This window comes from Mus musculus, chromosome 7 (genome assembly GCF_000001635.26).
Source record: "Mus musculus strain C57BL/6J chromosome 7, GRCm38.p6 C57BL/6J".
Taxonomy (NCBI): domain Eukaryota; kingdom Metazoa; phylum Chordata; class Mammalia; order Rodentia; family Muridae; genus Mus; species Mus musculus.
In genome coordinates, this window is record NC_000073.6 from 134754371 (window position 1) to 134775282 (window position 20912).

Consider the following 20912-nt stretch of genomic DNA (forward strand, 5'->3'; position numbering starts at 1 on the left):
TAGGCGTTCACTGCTTTTGAGGTGCTGCTTGAGAGATAGGGGGAGCTTGTGATGATGGGTGTCTGGAAGGAGGCCTGTTGTTGGGAGAGAGGGAGGCGTGGTATGGGCTTCTCTTGCCTCATGCATGCTTCGTGAGGGACCACCCCACTCCCTGCAGACTTGAGAACCACTTGTTTAGGATGGTGGAAGTGTGGCATTTTTGTGTATTAATGAGTACCCTTTCCTGTGCCATTCTATCGAAGATTTTACATCTTGTTTCGAGGAGTGACTTTAGACTCAGCATCGTGTAGACTAAGTTGGGCTCCAGTACCACGTGTTTCAGCACAGGCAATTGGAGGCAGAGGTCTCTTGTGGCTTAAATGCTTCCATTTACTTTTCTGTCTGGTCTCTGCTAACCACTAGCCCCATGTGGCTCTTTATATTAATTACAGCTGAGTCGTATTAAAACGCAGCTCTTCAATTACGTCTGTCTCTTTCGAGTGTTCAGGGCCATGCAGGGCTGGTTGTTGCCATAGTGGGTAGTGTCTTGGTTTCTTTTCCTCTTGCTGTGATAAAATATCCTGGCACACGGAACTTAATGGGCAAGGTTGGCGTTTTGTTGTTTGTTTGTTTGCATTTTGTGACTCACGGTTCAAGGCTCCAGTCCATCATTGGATTGTGTGTTTGTGCTCAGCTCACTCTCTCCATTTTATACAGTCCGGGATCTCAGCCAGGGAATGGTGCCACCCATAGTGGGCCCGTTTCTCACCTCAGTTAAAGCTGTCAAGATTATCCCCCCTCCCTGTGCTCGTCCTGAGTTCTAGCTCTCACAGCTTGACAGTGAACATGGCCTTTGCAGAAGGGGTGTAGGTGCTCCTTTCATCTCTGTAGCCAGTTATCCTGGGTAATCCCAGGCAAGCATAGATAGCTGCCTTCTATAGAACCCGGAAGTGTCCTTAACACACACAGGAAATATTCCCATCTGGGAACACGGCTGACCAAGTGGTAATAAACAAAACACGCTTCTGTCAGATTATATTACTCAGTCCCTTTGAAAAACGACAGGGCTTCCTACTGTTCCTAAAGCTTCAATTTTATCAAGACCACAGGACGTAGGAATGCCCAACAGTCCGACTAAGTGAATTTCCTTATTGTTCATTTGTCTCCTCTAAAGATAAACAAAACAAAACATCATCAACAACAGCATCAAAGACCAAACCCCAAGCGAAACATTAGCTTTGGGTATTGGAAAAGACAGTGAGACGATCTATCAGGTTTTGACTCCTGGTTTTCAGCTGGCCTTTGAGATCACTGCTTGTTCCCACCAGGCTTTCCCATGGCAGTGGAAGTCCACTTCAAACAGTCTTAGTGCACGGTCACCTGTTGTGTTATCTGTGAGTCTCACTCTCTGAGAGGATGACGGCTACACAGATTAATATCTGCAGGGAATAGAAGAGGAAAGTGGCATGATTCTAATAGCAAAATAAGCCTGGAAACCGTTCTCTCGGAAATGTCATGCTAATGAGAACGTGTTTTGCTCCATTAAAATGGATTTATCACCTCACAGGGTTGGTTTTAGGGAGGGAAACAGTGTGTATTCTCTCTCGCTCTCTCGTTCATCTCTTTTTAACTTGGTGAAATAAATTAGAACAGCGCTCCTTTGAGTTGCTTGGCTCAAGTGATGGATGACATAGTCCTTGCTCCTAGAATTGATTTTAAGCGTTCTGTACCTGATGTATGCTTTCGCACCCTTTTCCCGTTGTGCTTGGTGGCACCACACAGTGTTTCTCCTGATGCATGTTGCCTGTGCTCGCTTCTCTCACGTGCATGGCCTCATGGGCCTAAGGATGTTGGTAGTCTGTATTTTGAGTGATGTCCAGGGTTCAGCATCCAGACATGGGAACCATGAATTCTGTTCTCTGAAGGACTGAGGTACTGAAGGTAGGAGCTACCTTCACATGTGGCCACCGGAGACCCTTTGTGAACACAGTGAGGAACCAAAGGCAGGGCTTCTTAAGTCATTAGGTTTGAGTGCTATTTCAGGGGAAGAAAAGGGTTCTTGTTTTTGTTTTCTTCTTCTTCATCCCTCTTTTGCCCTTGACTAGCTCAGCATTAGCCAAGTGGCACAAACAGCCATCAATATTAAATTCAGGGTCTCTCAGCCACTTTAGTTTCAGAGCAGCCCCTTCATACTGTCCATTAGCAATGGAGTGGAGCCCTGTGCACATGGTCCCTGGGAGTGGGGCACCCTCCTCAGTCGGACCTCTCTCCTGTGGTTCGCCATTTTCCTGATCAATGCTTTCCCTGTCTCTCTTGTCACCTATCCTGCCCTTTGTCTTTCGTTGACTCATGATGACTCTCTCATACTCGGTGGCGATGCTCTTTTGTGTCCCCCTGTTACTGTCACCCACGGGTCTCTGTGCCCCTTTGTCTCCTGTGGTCTTGGTTGCCCCATGCCCTCCAGGCTCGCGTTGGACGACGCCATTCGACACAAGCCGCTGAACATGTCATCCCGTTTCTCACCCAGGGTGGCAGGGGAGAATGACTTCCTTCAAACTGTCATAAACAAAGTCATTGCAGCCAAAGAAGTCAACCACAAGGGACAAGGTGTGTATCACTGTCATTTTCTGTCTGTGGGTGGGTGGGGAATTTGGGCTGGGATGTTCCTGTTGGAACTAGTGGGACAGGGGGATGATTCTTCCCACTGGATGGGCAGCTCTGCCAGCTCTCGAACTGATAGCCTTTGTAGTTTCCTGGGAACCAGCCTCCCAGGTAAGTGCAGAAGAGGACAGGAGTGGGATATGGCTGGGGCTCTCTGAATAACAGAGGGCCCAGGAGCCTGGAGCACAGGAGTCAGCTCTTTCCTTTGACTCCTGCTACTTCCCAGTGCTCCTCGTTCTCTTTCCTCCGTCATACCTAACAAAGTACCGGAAGGCTGAGGACTTAGCTTGGTTGGTACAGTGACAGCTTGGCATGCAGAAAGCTCTGAGTACCACCACCACCAAAAATAGGCTTTGATGCTTGTAACCCTAGCTGTTGGGAGGCTAGCGAGATCAGAAGTTCAAGGTCATCTTAGGCTACCCCGCTACAAGTCTAAACAAATGAGCAAGGAAGTCAACAAGTCAAACCTGAACCAAACCCAGATCCCAGAGTAACAGCAACAGAAGCCATGAGTGTGTCCCCTGCCCAAAAGCCACGGGCTCACCTCATCTCATGTCCCTCCCCTTTAGCATGTGCTCTTGTCCTGACCCAGAACTGCCGGTGTTCTGTAACTGTCCCTCTGTCCCCGAAGGAGAAGGGACTCCTTGTTTCTGTCAACCAAGTAGCCTCCTCCCTCCTCCTTCCCACCTTCCTGTTCCCCTTCCTGCTCTCATCATTTTTAATATCACATGGATTCGTCCAAGCAGCTGACCTTCTGCCGCCAGAGCTGATGAATCAATCAGCTTTCGCTGATGACAGTTGGCGTTGGGCTGGCCAGGAGACCTGCCAAAAACCCACTGCTCATCAAGCCCCACCTCTCACAGGGAGGAAAGTAAGTCACCTTCAGAGATGGGGGACTCTAACCCTGCTTTTCACATTTGGGAAAATCCATGTACCGGGTTGGTCCTTGATCTGGTACACCAGACTATGTACTCAGAGAAGCTCTGTTTTCCCAAGCAGTGTTTATTGAGTCTGAAGAATGTTCTGGAAAAGGGAGCTCAGATCATCTCTGTAGTTAGCCTTGGCTTTACCCAACTCTCTGGCCAACTCCATTTAGAATGTTTATGGATTATAGCCTTTATACATGGAGCAAGTTTAAACTGTACCAAGGCCTCACCCCTTATAGATTACAGCTCTTCCAGTTTGCCCTGTATTTTTAAACCACAGGGTGTCTGTCTCCTCAGAGGTAGGAGCTACTACAAGGCCTGGCTGTTCCCTTATTTCTTGGCTCAGCAATCTCTAACCCCTGCAGACCTCTAGTTCCTTTTGTAGTCTCCTCACGATGCTTTGTTTATTACAGACTCACATGGGATAAATAGTAAAAGTGTTAGGCCAACATCCAAACAGCCAGGCTCATGCACGGGTCACAGCCAGAATCTATGAGCTACACAGCAATGGCATGGACTCTGACTGGTACCTGGATGGGGTTGATAACACCTGGTACCTTGGACTACCAGAGAGTAGAGAGAGGTTTCAGATCCCAGTTGTGAATGAGAGACAAGAATGTTCATGGCATTTTCCAAGGGAGCTACAAGTATCTTTCTGAATGAACATACTGAGTCTTTGCATGCTGATAATGCAAGGATAATCTTTGCATATTGAGCCAACAGCATCGGGGAGTGAAGTTCAGGTAGATCTTGACCTTTCCTCCGGCACTCACACATACAAACTAGGTCATTCCTCGGAGAGTGGATGGAGGCTTGGCCTGGGCAGCCACTCCTGGGTGTCCTGGGCTCTTCCCGTGGGCTTCTGTTTCTATCAGAATGACCCAGGTACCTCCTGATGCCTGCTCATCTTCCCAGTCTTAGCCAGAGGACCCAGGATGGATGACAAGGAGATGGTAATCTCTGCAAGAGCCAGTGGATTTTTCCACGCTCGCCTGTCCATGTAGCTCCTCTGAGCTTGCTCTAGGCCCGGGCTGATTCCATCTCTGTAGCATCCAGCTTTCTTGTCACAAAGGCAGAGAGTATCATGAACACCCTCTTTCCTTTGGTTGACTGAGCCCAGAGTCTTATGCATACATACATAGTAAGCATGGTGCCACCGAGCTACATCTATGGCCCCTTGATTCTTTTCTCTTTAGCCTGCATGATTCTGGTTCCTGACTCGGAGTTCTGGATGTGTATATGGACAGCAGATCCTCATGCCCACGCCTGCTTCCGTTGTTTGAGGGAGTGTTGAATATGCATTGTGTGTTCCATCGTTCTGTAAAACACATGTCAATTCTAAACATACTTAGTCTGTGTAATCAGGACTATTTAATTTCTATATTTCAATTGTAGCAAATTGATTGTGTCACCAATATTCTACTTATCCACCAAGATATTTGAGCAGACTGTTGTGAGGGTATTTGAAAGGCAGCCTCTCTGATGTTATTTAATGTGACCAGGTGTAGTTTGCTGGATTGGATGGCAGAATCAGGGAAGAAGGGAACGAGGTAAAGTACCCAGCCCCTTGAGGGTCTGTTTAAGTTTCTGCATGCCCAGAGTGGCCTGTTATCCTTTAATGTGAGCTACATAAAGAAGCCCATAGCCTGGGTGTATGGAGATAAAGACAGTTCCTGGGAGCATAGGCTAGCGAACACAGTGCAGCTCCTTTACAGTTCTTTGTGCACATGTGCAGTGCATTTCCCGAGACATGCTACATGTGCCCTTTTCTTGGTGCCATCCTCTGATGTCATTCATTGAGATCCCCTTTCTTGGGCACCCTTTTCTCCTTGGGACTCTCTCCTGATCTGGGATTTTCTATCTTAGAAAAAAAGGAAAAGGAAACTTGTAGAAATGGGCGCACCTTAAACAAGTTGTGTAGGCAGTTCCCGGTGTCTATGGCTGGGTCTGCTTCTCCACCCTCTATAGTTCCTGCTCCCTGGCATCTGCTGAACCTCATTCTTTTCTCACCAGCATCTGCCCTTGTCTTTCTACCTGAGGGCCGAAGGGACTTCTTGCTGCTCTCCTTCCCACTTGGGTTTCATGCTTTGACCATGTGGGTGACACAGTTCCTGTCTGTCATCTCTCCAGCTCCTCCTCAGTATGAGCTGCAAGTGGAGAGACCCTTCCACACATGCTTTGGGACTTTGTCTCCCTAACCATGTGTTCCTACGAGTGTCACCTGGAGCAGGCTTTCGTTTGGAGGACAGTGCAGAGCAACATCTAAGGATGCCCACAGCAGGTGCTCTGAGAGCCACCTTCCTACACTTTGTCTTTCCTGAATTCTGTGGTCATGACCCCATGTTGGTCTTTCCAAGCCCCTCTGCCATCTTAGGCTCAAGTGCTGGCCTACAACCTCTCCTGACTCAGTATTTTTCTTTAACTTCTACCTGCAGCTGCTGGGTTTTGAGGTCAGTGACCTGGCTTGCTCTTGAGCTCTCGGGACCTCCTCAGAGCATCATAGTCCTTAACTGGCCTCTAGAGGCAGACCTCCATGGTGGGTGTGAACCTCTAAGTTTTTTCCTGCCTTTCTCAGCCTCTGCCATAAATGCCACCTTCTGATTTTTCCTAAGTTGAGATGACTTCAAAGAACCGTTAGTCCTTGGCACATAGAGGGTCCCACTTCCCTTCTATGTCACAGACTTACTGGTTGATCGCACAGGCAAGGTTTGTACCTGGACGGAGTGAGTGTCACTGTGCTGGATGCCTCTTGCCTGGACATTTGCCTGAATATTTCTGTATACGATGCTGCTCTATAGATTAAAAGCTTTTCAGCCGCTGAAATTGTCTTTAGCCACACACTTGAGGTATACATGACTCTTTTTTTTTTCCCCAGGTTTGTGGGTAACCTTGAAATTACTTCCTGGAGACATCCATCAGATTCGGAAGGAGTTTCCTCACTTGGTGGACAGGACCACAGCTGTGGCCCGCAAGACAGGGTTTCCTGAGATTATTATGCCAGGTAAGGTTCGCCTCTCTCATGGCCTTTGAGCTCCACACAGAGGTCACTAGCCATGAAGAGCGATATGTGGATAGGAATATGCAAAAGCTCTTGTAGAGAGAGTGTAGAGCACATGGCATGTACATTGCTAGGTCCGGGGTTGTTAAGAATAACTTTAGTGCTCAAGGGCTAAGAGCACACAGTTGTGGGATACACACTTTGGTCTCTGGGCTTCTTGTAGGATTAGGATTCTCTCTAACTACAAAGCTCACATGTGGGGAGGCCATGGGCATTGCATTTCTTATTTCCTGCAACCATGGGACAGATGCCTTCCATTCTATTCACCTTTCAGGACTTGTGTGGGTTATTGGCTACTCTGTCTGCTGACATGGCAGGTAACTGAAGTGGGCTAGCCTGGATGACATTGTTGATCCCTGTAAAGGTGTGGCCTGTCAGTCTTGTTCACGGAAGTGGGATGGATGGTTTGTGAGCTTACGGTTTATATTTGGACCTGAGATGCACCTGCATGGGAGAAGGTTATGGTGCACTGGCTTGGTATTTTAGGATTACCCTCACCTTGACAGATGCTTTAGGTCTTCTTGCCCCTTCCTGTAAATGTGAGAAAAATGTGAGACAAAAGCAATTTAAGGGAGAAAGGATTTCTTTTAGCTCACCATTCAGAGTATAGTTCATCCTGGTGGGCTTAATAAGCCTTAAGCAGCGTAATAGCTGGGCAGCTGTTTGCCCTTCATACTGTTTGGGATCTATTTTCCTATCGATAACCCCAAGTTATTATGTTCCATCTGGGCTGCTCTTAACTCCAATTGGGCAGCCCTCAGGCCATGCTCTCTTAACCCTTAACCCACGGTGGCTTCTCCTTCCTCCTCTCCTGCACGTTCTTCTTCCTCCTGGTCCTCTTCTCTCCCAAACCTGCAAAACCTAAACCCCGTCTATGTCTCTTCTGTGCAGCTGTTGGATGTCAGCTTCTTTATTCACCAATCAGAACTAACTTGGGCGGGGAGCAGGGTCACAGGGTCTAAGTGCAGACTCCAGGCCCACACTTAGCATTACAATAGATAGTTTGACAAAAGCTCAACATCTTCTAGCATCTTTCTCTTCTACTGCAAATGGTGTCTTTGTCTTTTTCTATGATTGTGCAGAAGCATTTCTCTGTGGGAATGGTGAACATAGGTGTGAGGCTGTGGTCCTTCATCCCCTTGACGTCTGATAGCCCATGCTACTTCTCTCCCTGCTGAGGGTTTTAGGAAACTCATATATAGCCCTCACAAATAAAATAAAATATTATGATTTTGAGGGCTAGAGTGATAGCTCAGTGGCTAAAATGCTTTCGAGGACCTGAGTTTTAAATGCCCAGAACCCACCTAAAAAATGCTGGGCATGGTGACATGTGCTTGCATGGAGCGGATTTGGAGAGAGGCAGATCCCTAAAGCTTATAGCTAGTCTATTGAATTGGTGAGGTCTAGGCCAGTGAGAGACTGTCCTGAAATAGAATGTGGATGGCTGTATTACAATGGAGGTTGTCTTCTGGCCTCCGCAGCTGCATATACAGTTGTATGCACATATGCATACAGGCAAAGATCATGGTTTTTGTGTTTTGATAGAATTTTCAGGCGGAGAAACATACAATTGAGGTGTGCCAAAGCAATAAAGCTGTTAAGTGGTGTCAAGGGACTTATCTGAGGTCCCACAGCTGATAAGTGGTAGGTTTTAGGTTGGAAGTCTTGCTTCCTGCAGCCCCAGCCTCATGCTTGAATCATTTTAACCTCTCTTGTGGGGAGTATCTGCCATGGCGGCCGTGCTTCCTTCTTGAGTAGCTACCATGGCTGTTGGAGCAACCCACTGGGACCATTACAATAATGACTTTTAAATGCAACTTTAATTTAATAGTTGGATCCATTAAAAGCCAAAATAGAGCAATTTTTTAAAAAGCACAATAAAAAAACAAGAAAGCAAGAAAAGGCTTTTTTCCCCTTAAGAAGTCCTCATCGTTAAGCACCACTGGCGTCCGATGCACTCTGCTTTTCTGTGCAGAGCTGGATTGAGCGAGGCTGGGGCCAGGCAGCCTTAGAACGGGTTAGCAGAGCAGTGACAATGCTTCCTCTCCATCATGAAGCTAAGGAAGTGCGCAGCTCGCACGTTCTCAACAGAAAGAAGACTCCGTTCATTTGTTCTAATCTGTCCTCATCACACTTAAAGGTCCACTTTAGACTAAAATGCATGAGGTTTATGTGGCGTTACACCCTTGATATCCCAGCACTTGGAAGGCTGAGGCAGGATCCCTGTACATCGGGGGCCACCTTGGGTTACAAGTGAGATCCTAAATAAAAGCGAAAGAAAACAAAAACCTACCTCCGCCCCTTGCAAAACTCTGTTCGGTTCTTATAGTTCTGCAGTTCTATTTTGTGCTTCCCACTTGATCCCGACAGCTACTTGCTAGAAGAGAAGAACCACATAGAACCTTCTCTGTGACCTGCCCCTGTCCTTGGTCCTGGTTCTCATCCCTTTAGGCTTTCAGTTTAAGGCTTGAATTCAGACAGTTCAAAGGAAGCAAAGGAGAACTAGCAAAGAGGAATGCTGGTTCTCTTATGCGTGTGTGCACTGGCTGCTGAGGACATAGTGATATTCCATGGGCGGCTTACAAATGTCTCTACTGATCATGGGATGCTACAAAGGGTCTAGGTCCTTATAGCTTCATCAGTGGCATTGGGGCCACTCTGACTACCTCACAGAGGTACAGAGATGAAGTTGATACAAATAGGTTTTGCCGTGTCTTAGAAGCCGAGACTGTTTTGTAGGAAATATTTTAGAGCCATCTAATACAGTATTTATAAGTGCTTCCGACAATTTGGCTAAATTCACAGTTACGCTATGAATGATGGATTGCTATTAAAGATATAATTTTCCCCCCAGGTGATGTTCGAAATGATATCTATGTGACATTAGTTCAAGGGGATTTTGATAAAGGCAGTAAAACAACTGCGAAGAACGTGGAGGTGACAGTGTCTGTCTATGATGAAGATGGGAAGCGATTGGAGGTATTTCTGCTGAGTCTTGTCTGTAGAATTCAAGTTCAACTATGCAAATGTCCACTTGGGCTCTGCTGCAGGAACTGAGGTGGTTTTGATTGGCTGTGTTATCTCATATGTTGGCATGTGTATGGGTGCCTGCCTTCTTTTTCCCTGCTTGCCATTGTGTTCTGGGAATCCAAGCCACTAGCCTGTCTCAGGGGATCCCTGTAGATTTTTGACCACATTTCTTGCTCAGATTTATAACGGGATCTTGTTTCTTACTGCAGTCCTGCAGAAATAGGTCAGAGATCATTACTTTCAATATCTGAGAGATGAGGAGATGGAATCTGAGCAGTAACACTATCTGCTCAGGGTCAGAGAATGAGGTGGACTTTTAGGATCATCTGTCTTGTCTCTCATATGCCCAAAGTGACGAATACCTCGTCTTCATAGCAAAAGCAGCCAGCAGAATCCACCAGACTGGCCCGGGCACTGTGGTTCCCTCTGATGAGCAGAGCGGGTGTCCCTCTAGGTACCACTGGACTAGACAGCAATTGCTGGGCTAGTACTTGGGCTCAGCTGTGTGTAACATGGCTCATATCGTTTCTCCCTGTCTGGCCTTGTCTGGCGTCACTTATTTCTCTAGAAGCCTTGAGGTATACTGCCTCGGCCTCTTGGGCATCAGTGGCATGAATCTGGTTGAAGTTTGGCAGGCAATCCTCGTGGCTAGAGGAATACATCTTGCAACCTCCTGTTTGGTGGACAACCTTTGCTTTAGGCCTGCTGAGTAAGTCAGGCAAGTGTTCTCAGATTGTCATTTGAACTGAGTTGGGGAGGGGACAGGAGAAGTGGCAGTCAAGGTTTGCCCCATGTTTCATGATTGTCTGTACCTCCAGGGTCTGAGGCTATTGTGTAGACTGACCACTAGCACAGGCAGACCTGTGCCTTCGTTCTGGGGCCCAAATGCAGTGGTTTATTGGCAGCCTGATGACGACCGCTCCTCCTTTACTGGGTACAACAGGAATATGTAGGGAAGACACTGTGATATCTAATGTTAACACTTTGAAAAACTAAATTATTAAAAAAAAATTAGTGTGTGTGTGTGTGTGTGTGTGTGTGCGCATGCCTACACATGTAGGCGTCAGTTCTCTGTTTCTACCATGCAGGTCCTGGGACTGAACTCTGGTCGTCAGACTTGGCACCGAGAGCCTTTAGCCACTGCGCCCCCTTAGCTTGCCTAACATGAACTCTTTCTTTATGCCTTTTCCTAAAGCACGTGATTTTCCCCGGTGCTGGCGACGAGGCGATCTCCGAGTACAAATCGGTGATTTATTATCAAGTGAAGCAGCCTCGCTGGTTTGAGACCCTTAAGGTATTGGATTTCTATGGTCATTTCCTCCCTGGGGCCTGCTTGTGAAATCCTCCCTCACACCACAGAAAGCAAAGTTGCTCAAGGTTGTCAAGGACCCACCCTAGGAATTTCACTAATACGTTTACCCTTATCTCCCTCAAACGTAAAAAGAGGACTTGAATGGAAATGAACTGTCACATCTTCAAGATAGCTATGGTCTTTCTCTCCCTGAGTCTGGGGTGTTTTGTGGTCTGCTGCCGCTGTACCACATAGGAAGGATCGAGGTGTCAGTGTGTGGAGGGTACTGTTGAGTACTGGGTCTGCTTTTTGTGACCTTGCCACAATGCTTTCCTGGTGCAGCTCATAGCACCATGATACCCCACTGTCATGTGTAACCATGACCACCACCCCAGCACCTACCCTAAGAACCTGAATTGAATAAAGTAAAGCCTGGCCCCTGGAATATAGATCCTGACATGAACATCTGGGGTAGCCTTTGCTTACAGGCCACATGCATGAGGCCATGTTCGCTGGCCATAATGGAACAGGAAAGCTTTCTGGCTGCGGCTGCCGGTGGGATGTAGATACCTTTATGTAGTGGCTACAATGAAGACAACGAAATAGAATCTGAGCGGTGTGCATCTGAGTGTTAACACAAAAAATAGCTGGCTGTCTAGCAGAGTTGGCTTGGTGTCCTTCACAATATTATCTTGTTTAAATTTTCAAAAGACATTTTGCCTTTGGCAGAAATCATATACGGATGAGATAGACAGTGTTTTCATTTCTCTGGTGCCCGAGTGTTTATCCTGGTGCTGATAACCAGACTGAATTAAGCACTTCCTGCTGGAAGAGCTTGGGATAGGTACTCACACATCCCCATTTGATTCTTCAAGGTGGCCATCCCCATTGAGGACGTGAACCGGAGTCACCTTCGATTCACCTTCCGCCATAGATCCTCGCAGGACTGTGAGTAACGGGCCACTTTATCAGTGTTTGTTTTCAAGGGAAGGGCCTAGCAAGCAGCACCTGCTCTGAATTGCTTCAGCACATGGCTGTCATCTACAGTGATGTCATGGCTCCTGGGCCATTTCTTTCATCTGAACTTGCCCCTGGAACATCATGGAAGAGATCTCAGGGAAATTGATGTCATGCTTCCCTCTGGGATGGATGGTGCCCCTGCTCCTTGCTTCTCTTTCTCATGCCGCTCTTCCTCATCTTTAAAGATTATTATTTTTACTTATGTGTCTATGTGTGTGTGTGAGTGTTGGTTTGTGGACTCGAGTGCAGTGCCAGTGGAGGTAGCCACGGACGTCAGTCAGATCCCCAGGAGCTGGAGTTGCACACTGTTGTGAGTTGCCCTGTGTAGGTGCTGTGGACTGAACTCAGTTCCTCTACAGGAGTGCTTAACTGTGAGGGATCGTTCCAGTCCCATTTCTTCTTTGACTCACCCCATGCCAGTTCTATTAGGAAAGTCACTGAGACACATCAAACCATTTGGAAAATTGCCTCTCAGTGTTCTTTGGAATGGAGAACTCGAACCCTCTTTGTATTCGTGGGTGATTGCTGGAGCTTAGCTGGAGCTCTCACAGGCATTGATGCAACCTTGCCCTTCATACCAAGCCTAGAGGAAGGAGCGGGTCTTCACATTTTCTCCTTTCTGAAAGAACTGATCTCTGATTACTGAAGCCCGTTCCATCACACAGGTCAAATTAAGAGTCTGCTACGGGTATAGCTCCAGGCTAAACACTAAACTATCACGGAACGATGACACAATTACTTCCTGTCCTCCATTGACTGAAGTGTGTGACACTGAGTTGGGTAGGCTTACAGCTAGATGGGATCTGTGACAAGGATGTGTTACAGTGTTATACAGTGTTATAGTGTGCCTCCGATGACCACATGGGGGCCACACAGGGAGACAATTAGTTCTAGACTCTGTCGCAGATTCCTACAGAAATGGCATCTATTAGCCTGTCTTCAGCATCCTGCTGGGTCCCGAAAGGACCCTGTTACTGGATGAAGTGCTCCTCTGTCTCCATTTGATAGTTTCTGGGGACTCAGGCCCTCCCTGTCGCCAGGTGTATGTGATGGAGGATCACCCAACAGTGGCCCGCTGGGCTGAACACACCCCAGGCTTGTTGTTGGAAGGTTTGTGGTCTTCTGCGGAAGGCCACTGAGAATCCTGAGACTTCGGGGGGAGTTAGGAGGGAGAGGGCCTAAGTTCCGCAGAGCTGGAGAGCCATATGTGAACATCAGCTTACAAGATGTGCAAGTCTAGGAATCGGTTAAACAAAGGCTCTAGAACAGCTAGGAGCCCACGTGGTGGATCTGTATGTGATGGACGAAGAGCATGGCAGCCACCTCTCACAATCCCATCCTAGCAGTGAGAAACGGTCAGGAGTTGAGTTAGAGGGCCACCGGTTGTCAGGTGAGTGAAGACCAGCTAGTGGAGAGGTGGGGTTTCCCTTACTTAGGGCTTAGTCACCTTTGGGTCAGCAGGAAGAGAGAAAGAGTCTAGTCAATGCACATAGTGCCCTAAAACCCCAGGGTGATGGGCACAGTCAATGACTGTGCGCTTACATTCTTTTTTTTTGTTTTTTGTTTTTTGTTTTTTTGTTTTTTCGAGACAGGGATTCTCTGTATAGCCCTGCCTGTCCTGGAGCTCACTTTGTAGACCAGGCTGGCCTCGAACTCAGAAATCCTCCTGCCTCTGCCTCCTGAGTGCTGGGATTAAAGGCGTGCGCCACCACACCCGGCGCGCTTACATTCTTGAGGCTGACGTGGGAGCTTCACTGTGTTGTATGGATCAAATATAACTAGAAGTCCTTACACAGTCAGTTTTCCTGGCCTGAATTCTCACGTTATATGTGAAGAACTCTGGGTAGAGGCTTTTGAGTTAGTGGCCCCTAAAACGGCTTCGGGTCTAACCTGTGTCTTAGCGCTATAGTACAGTGCCTTTGGTGAATGGCTTCCATCTCCTGGTCTTTGTTATTGCCTGTCTATACACCAAGGAGATGGAGGCTCCTTTGTCATGGGATTTGTATGCAGGACCACCTGAGGAATGATAGCCCAGAATAAAATGTGAACTGACAGAAACGGGATGTGGACAGATGGGGGCTGGTGAAAGGGCTTCTCTGGGCACAGGTGTGACCTGCACAGGTGCCACAGCCCAGGTGTGGCCAGGATGTAGGTCAGCACTCTGCTGAGAGGACAGGAGGAGCTTAGGTACTCTTGAAAAGGTGGAAAGACCATCTGTAGAGCAGGCTTGGCTTCCTGGACACACATCATCCCAAGGTTGGTAAGAGGCTATGGGGCCTCCAGTTTCTGTGGAGGAAGCATAGTTGGTAAGAGATCTAGACTCCATGGAGGACTGTGTCAGAGTCACTCTGGAGCCACTTTCTTACCAAATTCATTCCCCTTAATTAATGAATTACACTGGGGTATAGGGAGATCTCCAGCATTCTAATTTTCCAAATCCTTGTTTTTCTCGTCAGTTTTAAGTACTCATTACAGACAAGATGCTATCACCCGACTTGCCAAGACACATTTGCATAATTAATGAAGTCTCCAAGGCCATAGCTTATGTGGTTTTGGAGACATGTTGAGCATTGTAAAAGTGACGCTCATGAGATCTTGTTTGCCAGCTACCGAGGGCAGCCGTAGGGGCTGCTACAGCTGAGTCTGAGTACACAAGCCCTGGGTCTGAGAAAGAAAGAATTCAGTACACGTTGTCTACCTTTACTGTTTACTAGCCACACTCAAGCTGCTTTCTACCTTAGAGCAAGTCCTGGAGAAGAAGAAGTGATGGGATGCCCCCTGTCACAATCTGTGTTGGAGTAGCTTGGTGTTGACATGCAAGCACATGCCCTACTGGCAACTTGTTGGCCATGTAGACACATCGATTCATGTGTTACACATATGTCTTTCTGGATTAGAGCAGGCTTGTCTGGGTGCGGCAGTTCTGGCTACATAAAGTGCAGACTCCTGCTGTATAGTTTATAGGACTCTGAGTTTGTGCTAGAATAATCCATCTACTTTTGCAGTGGCTCTTAGCAGGCATGTGCTGGACAGTGACCCTTCCTTGAGTGTTGAAGATGCAGTGGTAATGGACGAAGCCCCTTTTTGGTACCACTCAGTGGTAGGCTCAGTAGAAGCTGTCGGCTGATAATTGCCATTGCATGCATGTCTAGAGGTTGCTGCTCCTGGGGACTCAAGCTTAGCAGGAGTGGGTCCTTACCACTTGATACAGACGTCTCTCACATGTTCTGCTGCTGTTCATAAAGCAGTGTTTTAGATGAATAAGGCACATCTGTTCTGTTTCTACATCTCTATTTTTTGGTTGGTTGACTGTCCTTTAATTAGCAAGCATTTACTGAGCCCCTGTTGTATATAAGGCAGTGCAACTATCAAAATTCACAAGATGCGGCTTCTTGGCTATTGAGGTCATGGTGTGAAAGTTTTGAGTTCCTCATCTGGAGGAGGATGGATGTGTGCTCCTTCCAAGTCTTACCTCTGTCCTTCCCTTTTGGACAGACTTTTGAATACTCCCTTTGACACTCTTGGCAGCTTGTGGAAATCATCTCTTTAGTCTTGACTCTTGCTTGTTACCTTACTTTACCTGTCCCTACTACTCCATGGCTCTCACTCATTGCTTGCCAGCCACATTGGCCTTCCATCCCCATCGGGGTCCTCGTTGCTAGTGGACATTGCTGTTGCACCCTTTCTTCTTGGCATGTGGTCCATCTACCTTCTCAGATCCACTTTCTCTGACCATCCTCCCACAGGGCCGCTGATCCTTTATTCCTGTGCAAGCGTCCAGGTTTTGCTTTCTTTGTGATGTAAAAGAGCTTACCTTTTTGTTGGTCCTCTTCCTAACTAGTGCCAGTATTTGTTGGTTAGGCTTTATTTCATGTGCTGGAAAATAGCATACATACAGACATATACACATTCGCATGTATATACTCATGCACACACACACACACACACACATACACACATACACACACATATATATATATATGTATACATATATATATGCACATGTATATACATAGATAAATATTCATATACAAACATATATACAACTACACATACATACTCATACATATATGTATACATACATATACACATCTACAGATATGTACATATACATATTACATCCAAAAATATACATCCATACATGTATATACACATGTATACATATACTTGTGTATATATGCATATACATATATAAATATATACACACATATATGCATGTGTATATATACAGATACAGACATATATCTACATATGTATATATACATATACATATGTACACATATAGACACATAGAAACACATATATATGCATATATATATTGCATACATACACACCTACATATGTATACTCTCACACAGACAAACATGCATACTCAGAAACCCTTAGATTCCAGGGCTCAGTAGACAGACTAGCAGTAACATAACAAATCCCCTACCCCCACATATCTGCCAGTGTTGAAGACCATGAAGAAAACCCATCAGATGCTGATACCATATATGAATGGGCAGTTGATTGTTTTAGATGCTTTGAAGAAGCCTGAAGCAAGGGAGAGCACGAGCCCTCCATGCAGGCCTGGCTGTTGCACTTTCTTGCCCTCCATGCAGGCCTGGCTGTTGCACTTTCTTGCTAAAGACCCTAGAACATCTCATGGGGGGGGGTCTTCTGGCCCCCAGAGATAGGTGGTGTGCACTAGGACTCCGTGGTTTCTCTATTGCTAAGCAGTTTTCCTCCCTGCACTGGCCCTTTCCCATGTCCTAGGTTTATTCCCTCGTTCACATCGCAGTCTCTCTGTTCTTGTTTAAACCAAGCCACGTTCAGTTTGGCTCCTCCCACTTACTTCGGGTTGTAGCGGTGTGAGCTCCCTTCACTCTTCTGCAAAACCTTCCTGGCTTTGTCCTGGAATCAGCTCTGGGTTGCACAGTCTCCCCTTCCCTGAGACTTGGAACTAGTTCGAGGACAGTCGATCCTTCTGATGCGAATCTTCCTGTTGGTGATTGTGGGGTTTGTTTCTCCGTCCCCCATTGGCTTCTCCTGTGTACGTTGGCGATTGTCTACCAGGCGTCTTTGTAGCAGGTGCTAATGTCACTTTGTCCTGACTGTAGTTGAGGGTAATGATTGGTTTTCTTTGCAGCCAAGGATAAATCTGAAAAGATCTTCGCACTGGCCTTTGTGAAGCTGATGAGATACGATGGGACCACCCTGAGAGACGGGGAGCATGACCTTATTGTCTACAAGGTACGCACCTCTGTCCCAGGGTACCCTGGGCGCCCTGACTGGATCAGGCCCTAGTGAAGCCCTCACCTGAGCTGAACTGTTAGCTTTTCATGGTTGTGACAAATACCTGAGCAAAACAATAAAGGGAGTCAGGGTGTGTCAGCGCTTTCGGTCCTGGTCCTTCCTGGTGGGGAGGGTGTGGTGAGCAGCTTATATCCAGGTGGCCAGGAAACAGAGAATACTGTGGGAGGAGACTTTGTTTTAGCCCATCAGGGTCCCCAGTCTTCATGTGTACCTAGTTTCAGGAGGTAACTTTCCCCTCATAGTTAATTCTCTGTGGTGGACACGCTTCGAGGTATGCTTTACCAAGCTCTCAGAACTTCCCACTTCAGTCAAGCCTGCGATCAAGATGAACATCTCAGTTGACATTTCTCACCGGAGGACAGAGCTGCTGTGTAGCATGGAGCTGCATTTAATTATGTAAATGAGCAGTTATGATTGGCCAGCCCTTTTGCTGTTCCTAACGAGAGACGATGACAGGCAATAACACGTTCCGTGCTGTATGCGAAGGCTGAGGATGGGCGTTAGTCCACAGGACGAGGGAAGATGGTTGAAGTGCACTGTAGAACACAGTGTGGAAGGGGGCGTGGGGGTTGAAGGAAATCATAATAATAAGGCATGCAGAACCTGGAGTGTGGCCTCCATGAATGTTGTTTGATACAAGGTGCAATCAAACCCACAGGCTGAAGCCAAAAAGCTCGAAGATGCAGCCACATACTTGAGCCTCCCTAGTACCAAGGGGGAGTTGGAAGAAAAGGGCCACTCAGCCACAGGCAAAGGAATGCAGAGTCTTGGGAGTTGTACCATCAGCAAAGACTCTTTCCAGATCTCCACTCTGGTGTGTTCCACGAAACTGACCCAGAACGGTGAGTTCTAGAATTCCTCCCTCTCCAACACATCCCTTTTGGCTGCGTGTTGAGTGGAGGAGTTTCCTGTGGGTGCGTGGACGTCACCCACTGTGTCCTTTGATAAGGACCTCCATAGATGTCGATGAGCTTGGGAAGAGGAAGTGGCATCCGTCAGAGTTTAAAACTCACACTTCTATTTTGGGCTGAGGACTAACTTAGCAGGGAGATTAAACAATGGGAGGACTTAATTTTATTTTTAAATGTGTTTATTTGTGGTGTATGTGGGGGCAGTCAGAGGACACACTGGCTTCTTTCCTTTCTCTGTGTGAACAGTGGGGCTTGAACTCTGTTCATCAAGCTTGTTAGCGAGCACCGTAACCACTCTTCCGTCTTGTCAGCCTTCCTCTTGGAGAAGTTTTCCAGGCAAAAGAAGGAAACAAGGCATCATGGGGAATACACAAGGTTTGAAAACAGATCAGAGAAATGGAGTTGAACCTTCATTCTAACTTAACCCTGGAAATGACCTTGAGTAACGAAGCTTTTAACCCAGCTCTTCCCGCTGGTACACATGTGAATAATGCCTGCTTCCGGAGCGTTCTGGCTAGTGTATACACACTGTCAGATGTGAGGTACTCCCTTCTCTGTGTCTTCCTCTGTCTTGATTCTCCTTGAGATAATTCCCAGTTATCTCTCTTTGGAGAAGTTGATTGGCCTGATATGTTTGGGCTCCCTGCTTACAGTGTGAGATAAGACCTCCTTGCTGGTTCTAGTCCACCAAGCTCAGCCTAATGTGGCAGGTCACTCATCAGCTGATGCCTCGGCCCTGGGCTGACTGAGTTCATTTCCCACTGCTTGCAGCCTCCTCGGAGTCATGGCAGCCCGGTGGCGATACTTCTTATTCAGGGCACACCAGTACCGTTGCCGTGACTCTGTCTGGAGGAGGCAGAGGCTCTCTGCACAAATCCTTCATTTAAAAGCCGCGTCCTCCTAATGTGGCCGTATCATAGCTGTGCAGAGACTTTATGCTCTCTTGAAATGGAGCTTGAAAATCCAATTTTTTTCCCTCTTAACTGCCTGATAGGAGTTGTGATTATTAATGTCCGTCATTATCAGGAATCACATCTCGGTGTTGCCTGTCAGTCATGGCTGGAGTTTGAGATTTGCCGAGGAGCAGGCATCGTTTGGGCTTGCACTGGATTACCCTAGCATGGAAGAAGCCCGTCCTTTGGAAGATGGGACTCTGGAAGGGAGAAATGTTGCTGTCCTGAGGGCTGAGGCGTGCCAGTCAGGTGTCTTTCAAACTTTCGCCACCTGCTGCTTCCATCTCTCTTTACATTTTACATCTCTCTTCATTCTCAGCTTTGCCCAGTGAGGCTTTCCCACCCTTGGCCTCCCTAGTAAAATATTAGTGAGAGGCTGTGAGTCATCCAGACACATCTGAGTTGTTTGAGCCTATGTGAACACCGATACTTGGAGACCATTTGGACACTTCCTGGTTGCCAAGTCACCGTGGGTTTGAATCATTTCTGAAGGGTTCTTACTTGCTGCCTGTGGTAATCGCTACCAGCAAATGACCCCCCCCCCCCATCCCCCACTTCCCAGAAGGACTGGATTTGTGTAAGTGGGGGGGGGGGGGAGGGAGGATTGTGCAGGAGTTTGATTCTCAGGGACATGAGTCAGCTATGTGGGCTCCAGCTAGTGACTGGGCTGTGCAAAGAATGTCCCAGTACTAGGAATGAGATTCTCAGCGTGTACCTACATTGGGGTACATGAACTAATGTTTGTGCCTCATTCAATGCAGGCTAAGGGTGGTGTCCCCAGCTGGGTCATTGACCCCAAGTGTGTCTGCTTTAGTGTCTCAGCAGGTGCTGAGCTCTGCTCAGCTTCTCACTTTGGAGGAAGCCACTGTCTTATATGTGGGTCAGTGTTCCAGATGCATCGCTAGTTGTCTGAAATTTGATCATAATTTCCTATCAAAACAAGTCTCATCCACAGTATCTCTTTAAAACATGCGGGGGGGGGGGAACCTCCCAGGGTGGTGTGTGGAATACTTTCTTACCTTACAGCTCCTTGAATCTCACCATTTGCAGGGTGATTCCCTCCCTGGTACCCAGTGAGAGAGCCCTGGTCTCTGCAGCAGCTGTTGCCAAGCAACAAGGAAATTCCAAAGTGATGCTGCTCACTGAACAGAAGGAAGAATCTGGCTTTCATTTCATGCAAGCATTGATACCCCTTTTTGGGATTGTGCCATGCCAGGAGTGTATAAGATGGGGGTGCCCTAGTTGGCGCCTGAGTGTGGAGTCCCAAATTCTCCTCTGAGGGAATCATTTTTCCTGAAACCATAATTTGTTCTCGCAAAGTTCCATTACTTAGGGAAAGAAAAGCAGGGGCTGAATTATTCATCAAGGTTTGTATTAAAGATCTCTGTCCTCAGCGCTGTGTGGGCTGCCATAGGGGATAGGACAAGAACTGTAAGATGCGATCCCTCCTCTCAATTAGCTTACTGTATAATGAGAGGGAAAGGAGTCATGAAACAAAGGATAATTATGAACCCAGCTGTGTTGAGTCCCCGGGACTGGAGGCCTTTCCTGCCTGGGTAGCTCTGTGGGGGAGGGACAAACTTTTTCCTTCAGCACTGCCCAGTGGGGTGATTTGTGAATTTTCTCATTTGAACTTTTTCCTCAAATTTGCAATACAGAGCCCAGATGGGCAGTACAAATGTTATAATCCAAGTTTTTTGTTGGGTGGGATGGGGTTTGGTTGCTGAGGCAGGAGAATTTACAAGTTCAAATACAGTCTGGGTTCTGCAGTGAGCTCCGGGCTAG

The 20912-nt window shown here is 47.2% G+C and overlaps 1 protein-coding gene across 1 annotated transcript in view; it reads left to right on the forward strand.

Annotated features, from left to right (window-relative positions):
- Positions 1-20912, forward strand: part of Dock1 (dedicator of cytokinesis 1) — a 502961-nt gene that overhangs the window by 83684 nt on the left and 398365 nt on the right. Inside the window, exons 12-18 of the mRNA NM_001033420.2 lie at positions 2507-2586; positions 6442-6567; positions 9479-9603; positions 10850-10948; positions 11821-11893; positions 17097-17200; positions 17922-18105. Coding sequence (NP_001028592.1) covers positions 2507-2586; positions 6442-6567; positions 9479-9603; positions 10850-10948; positions 11821-11893; positions 17097-17200; positions 17922-18105 — 791 coding nt within the window. The remainder of the gene's footprint in view (positions 1-2506; positions 2587-6441; positions 6568-9478; positions 9604-10849; positions 10949-11820; positions 11894-17096; positions 17201-17921; positions 18106-20912) is intronic.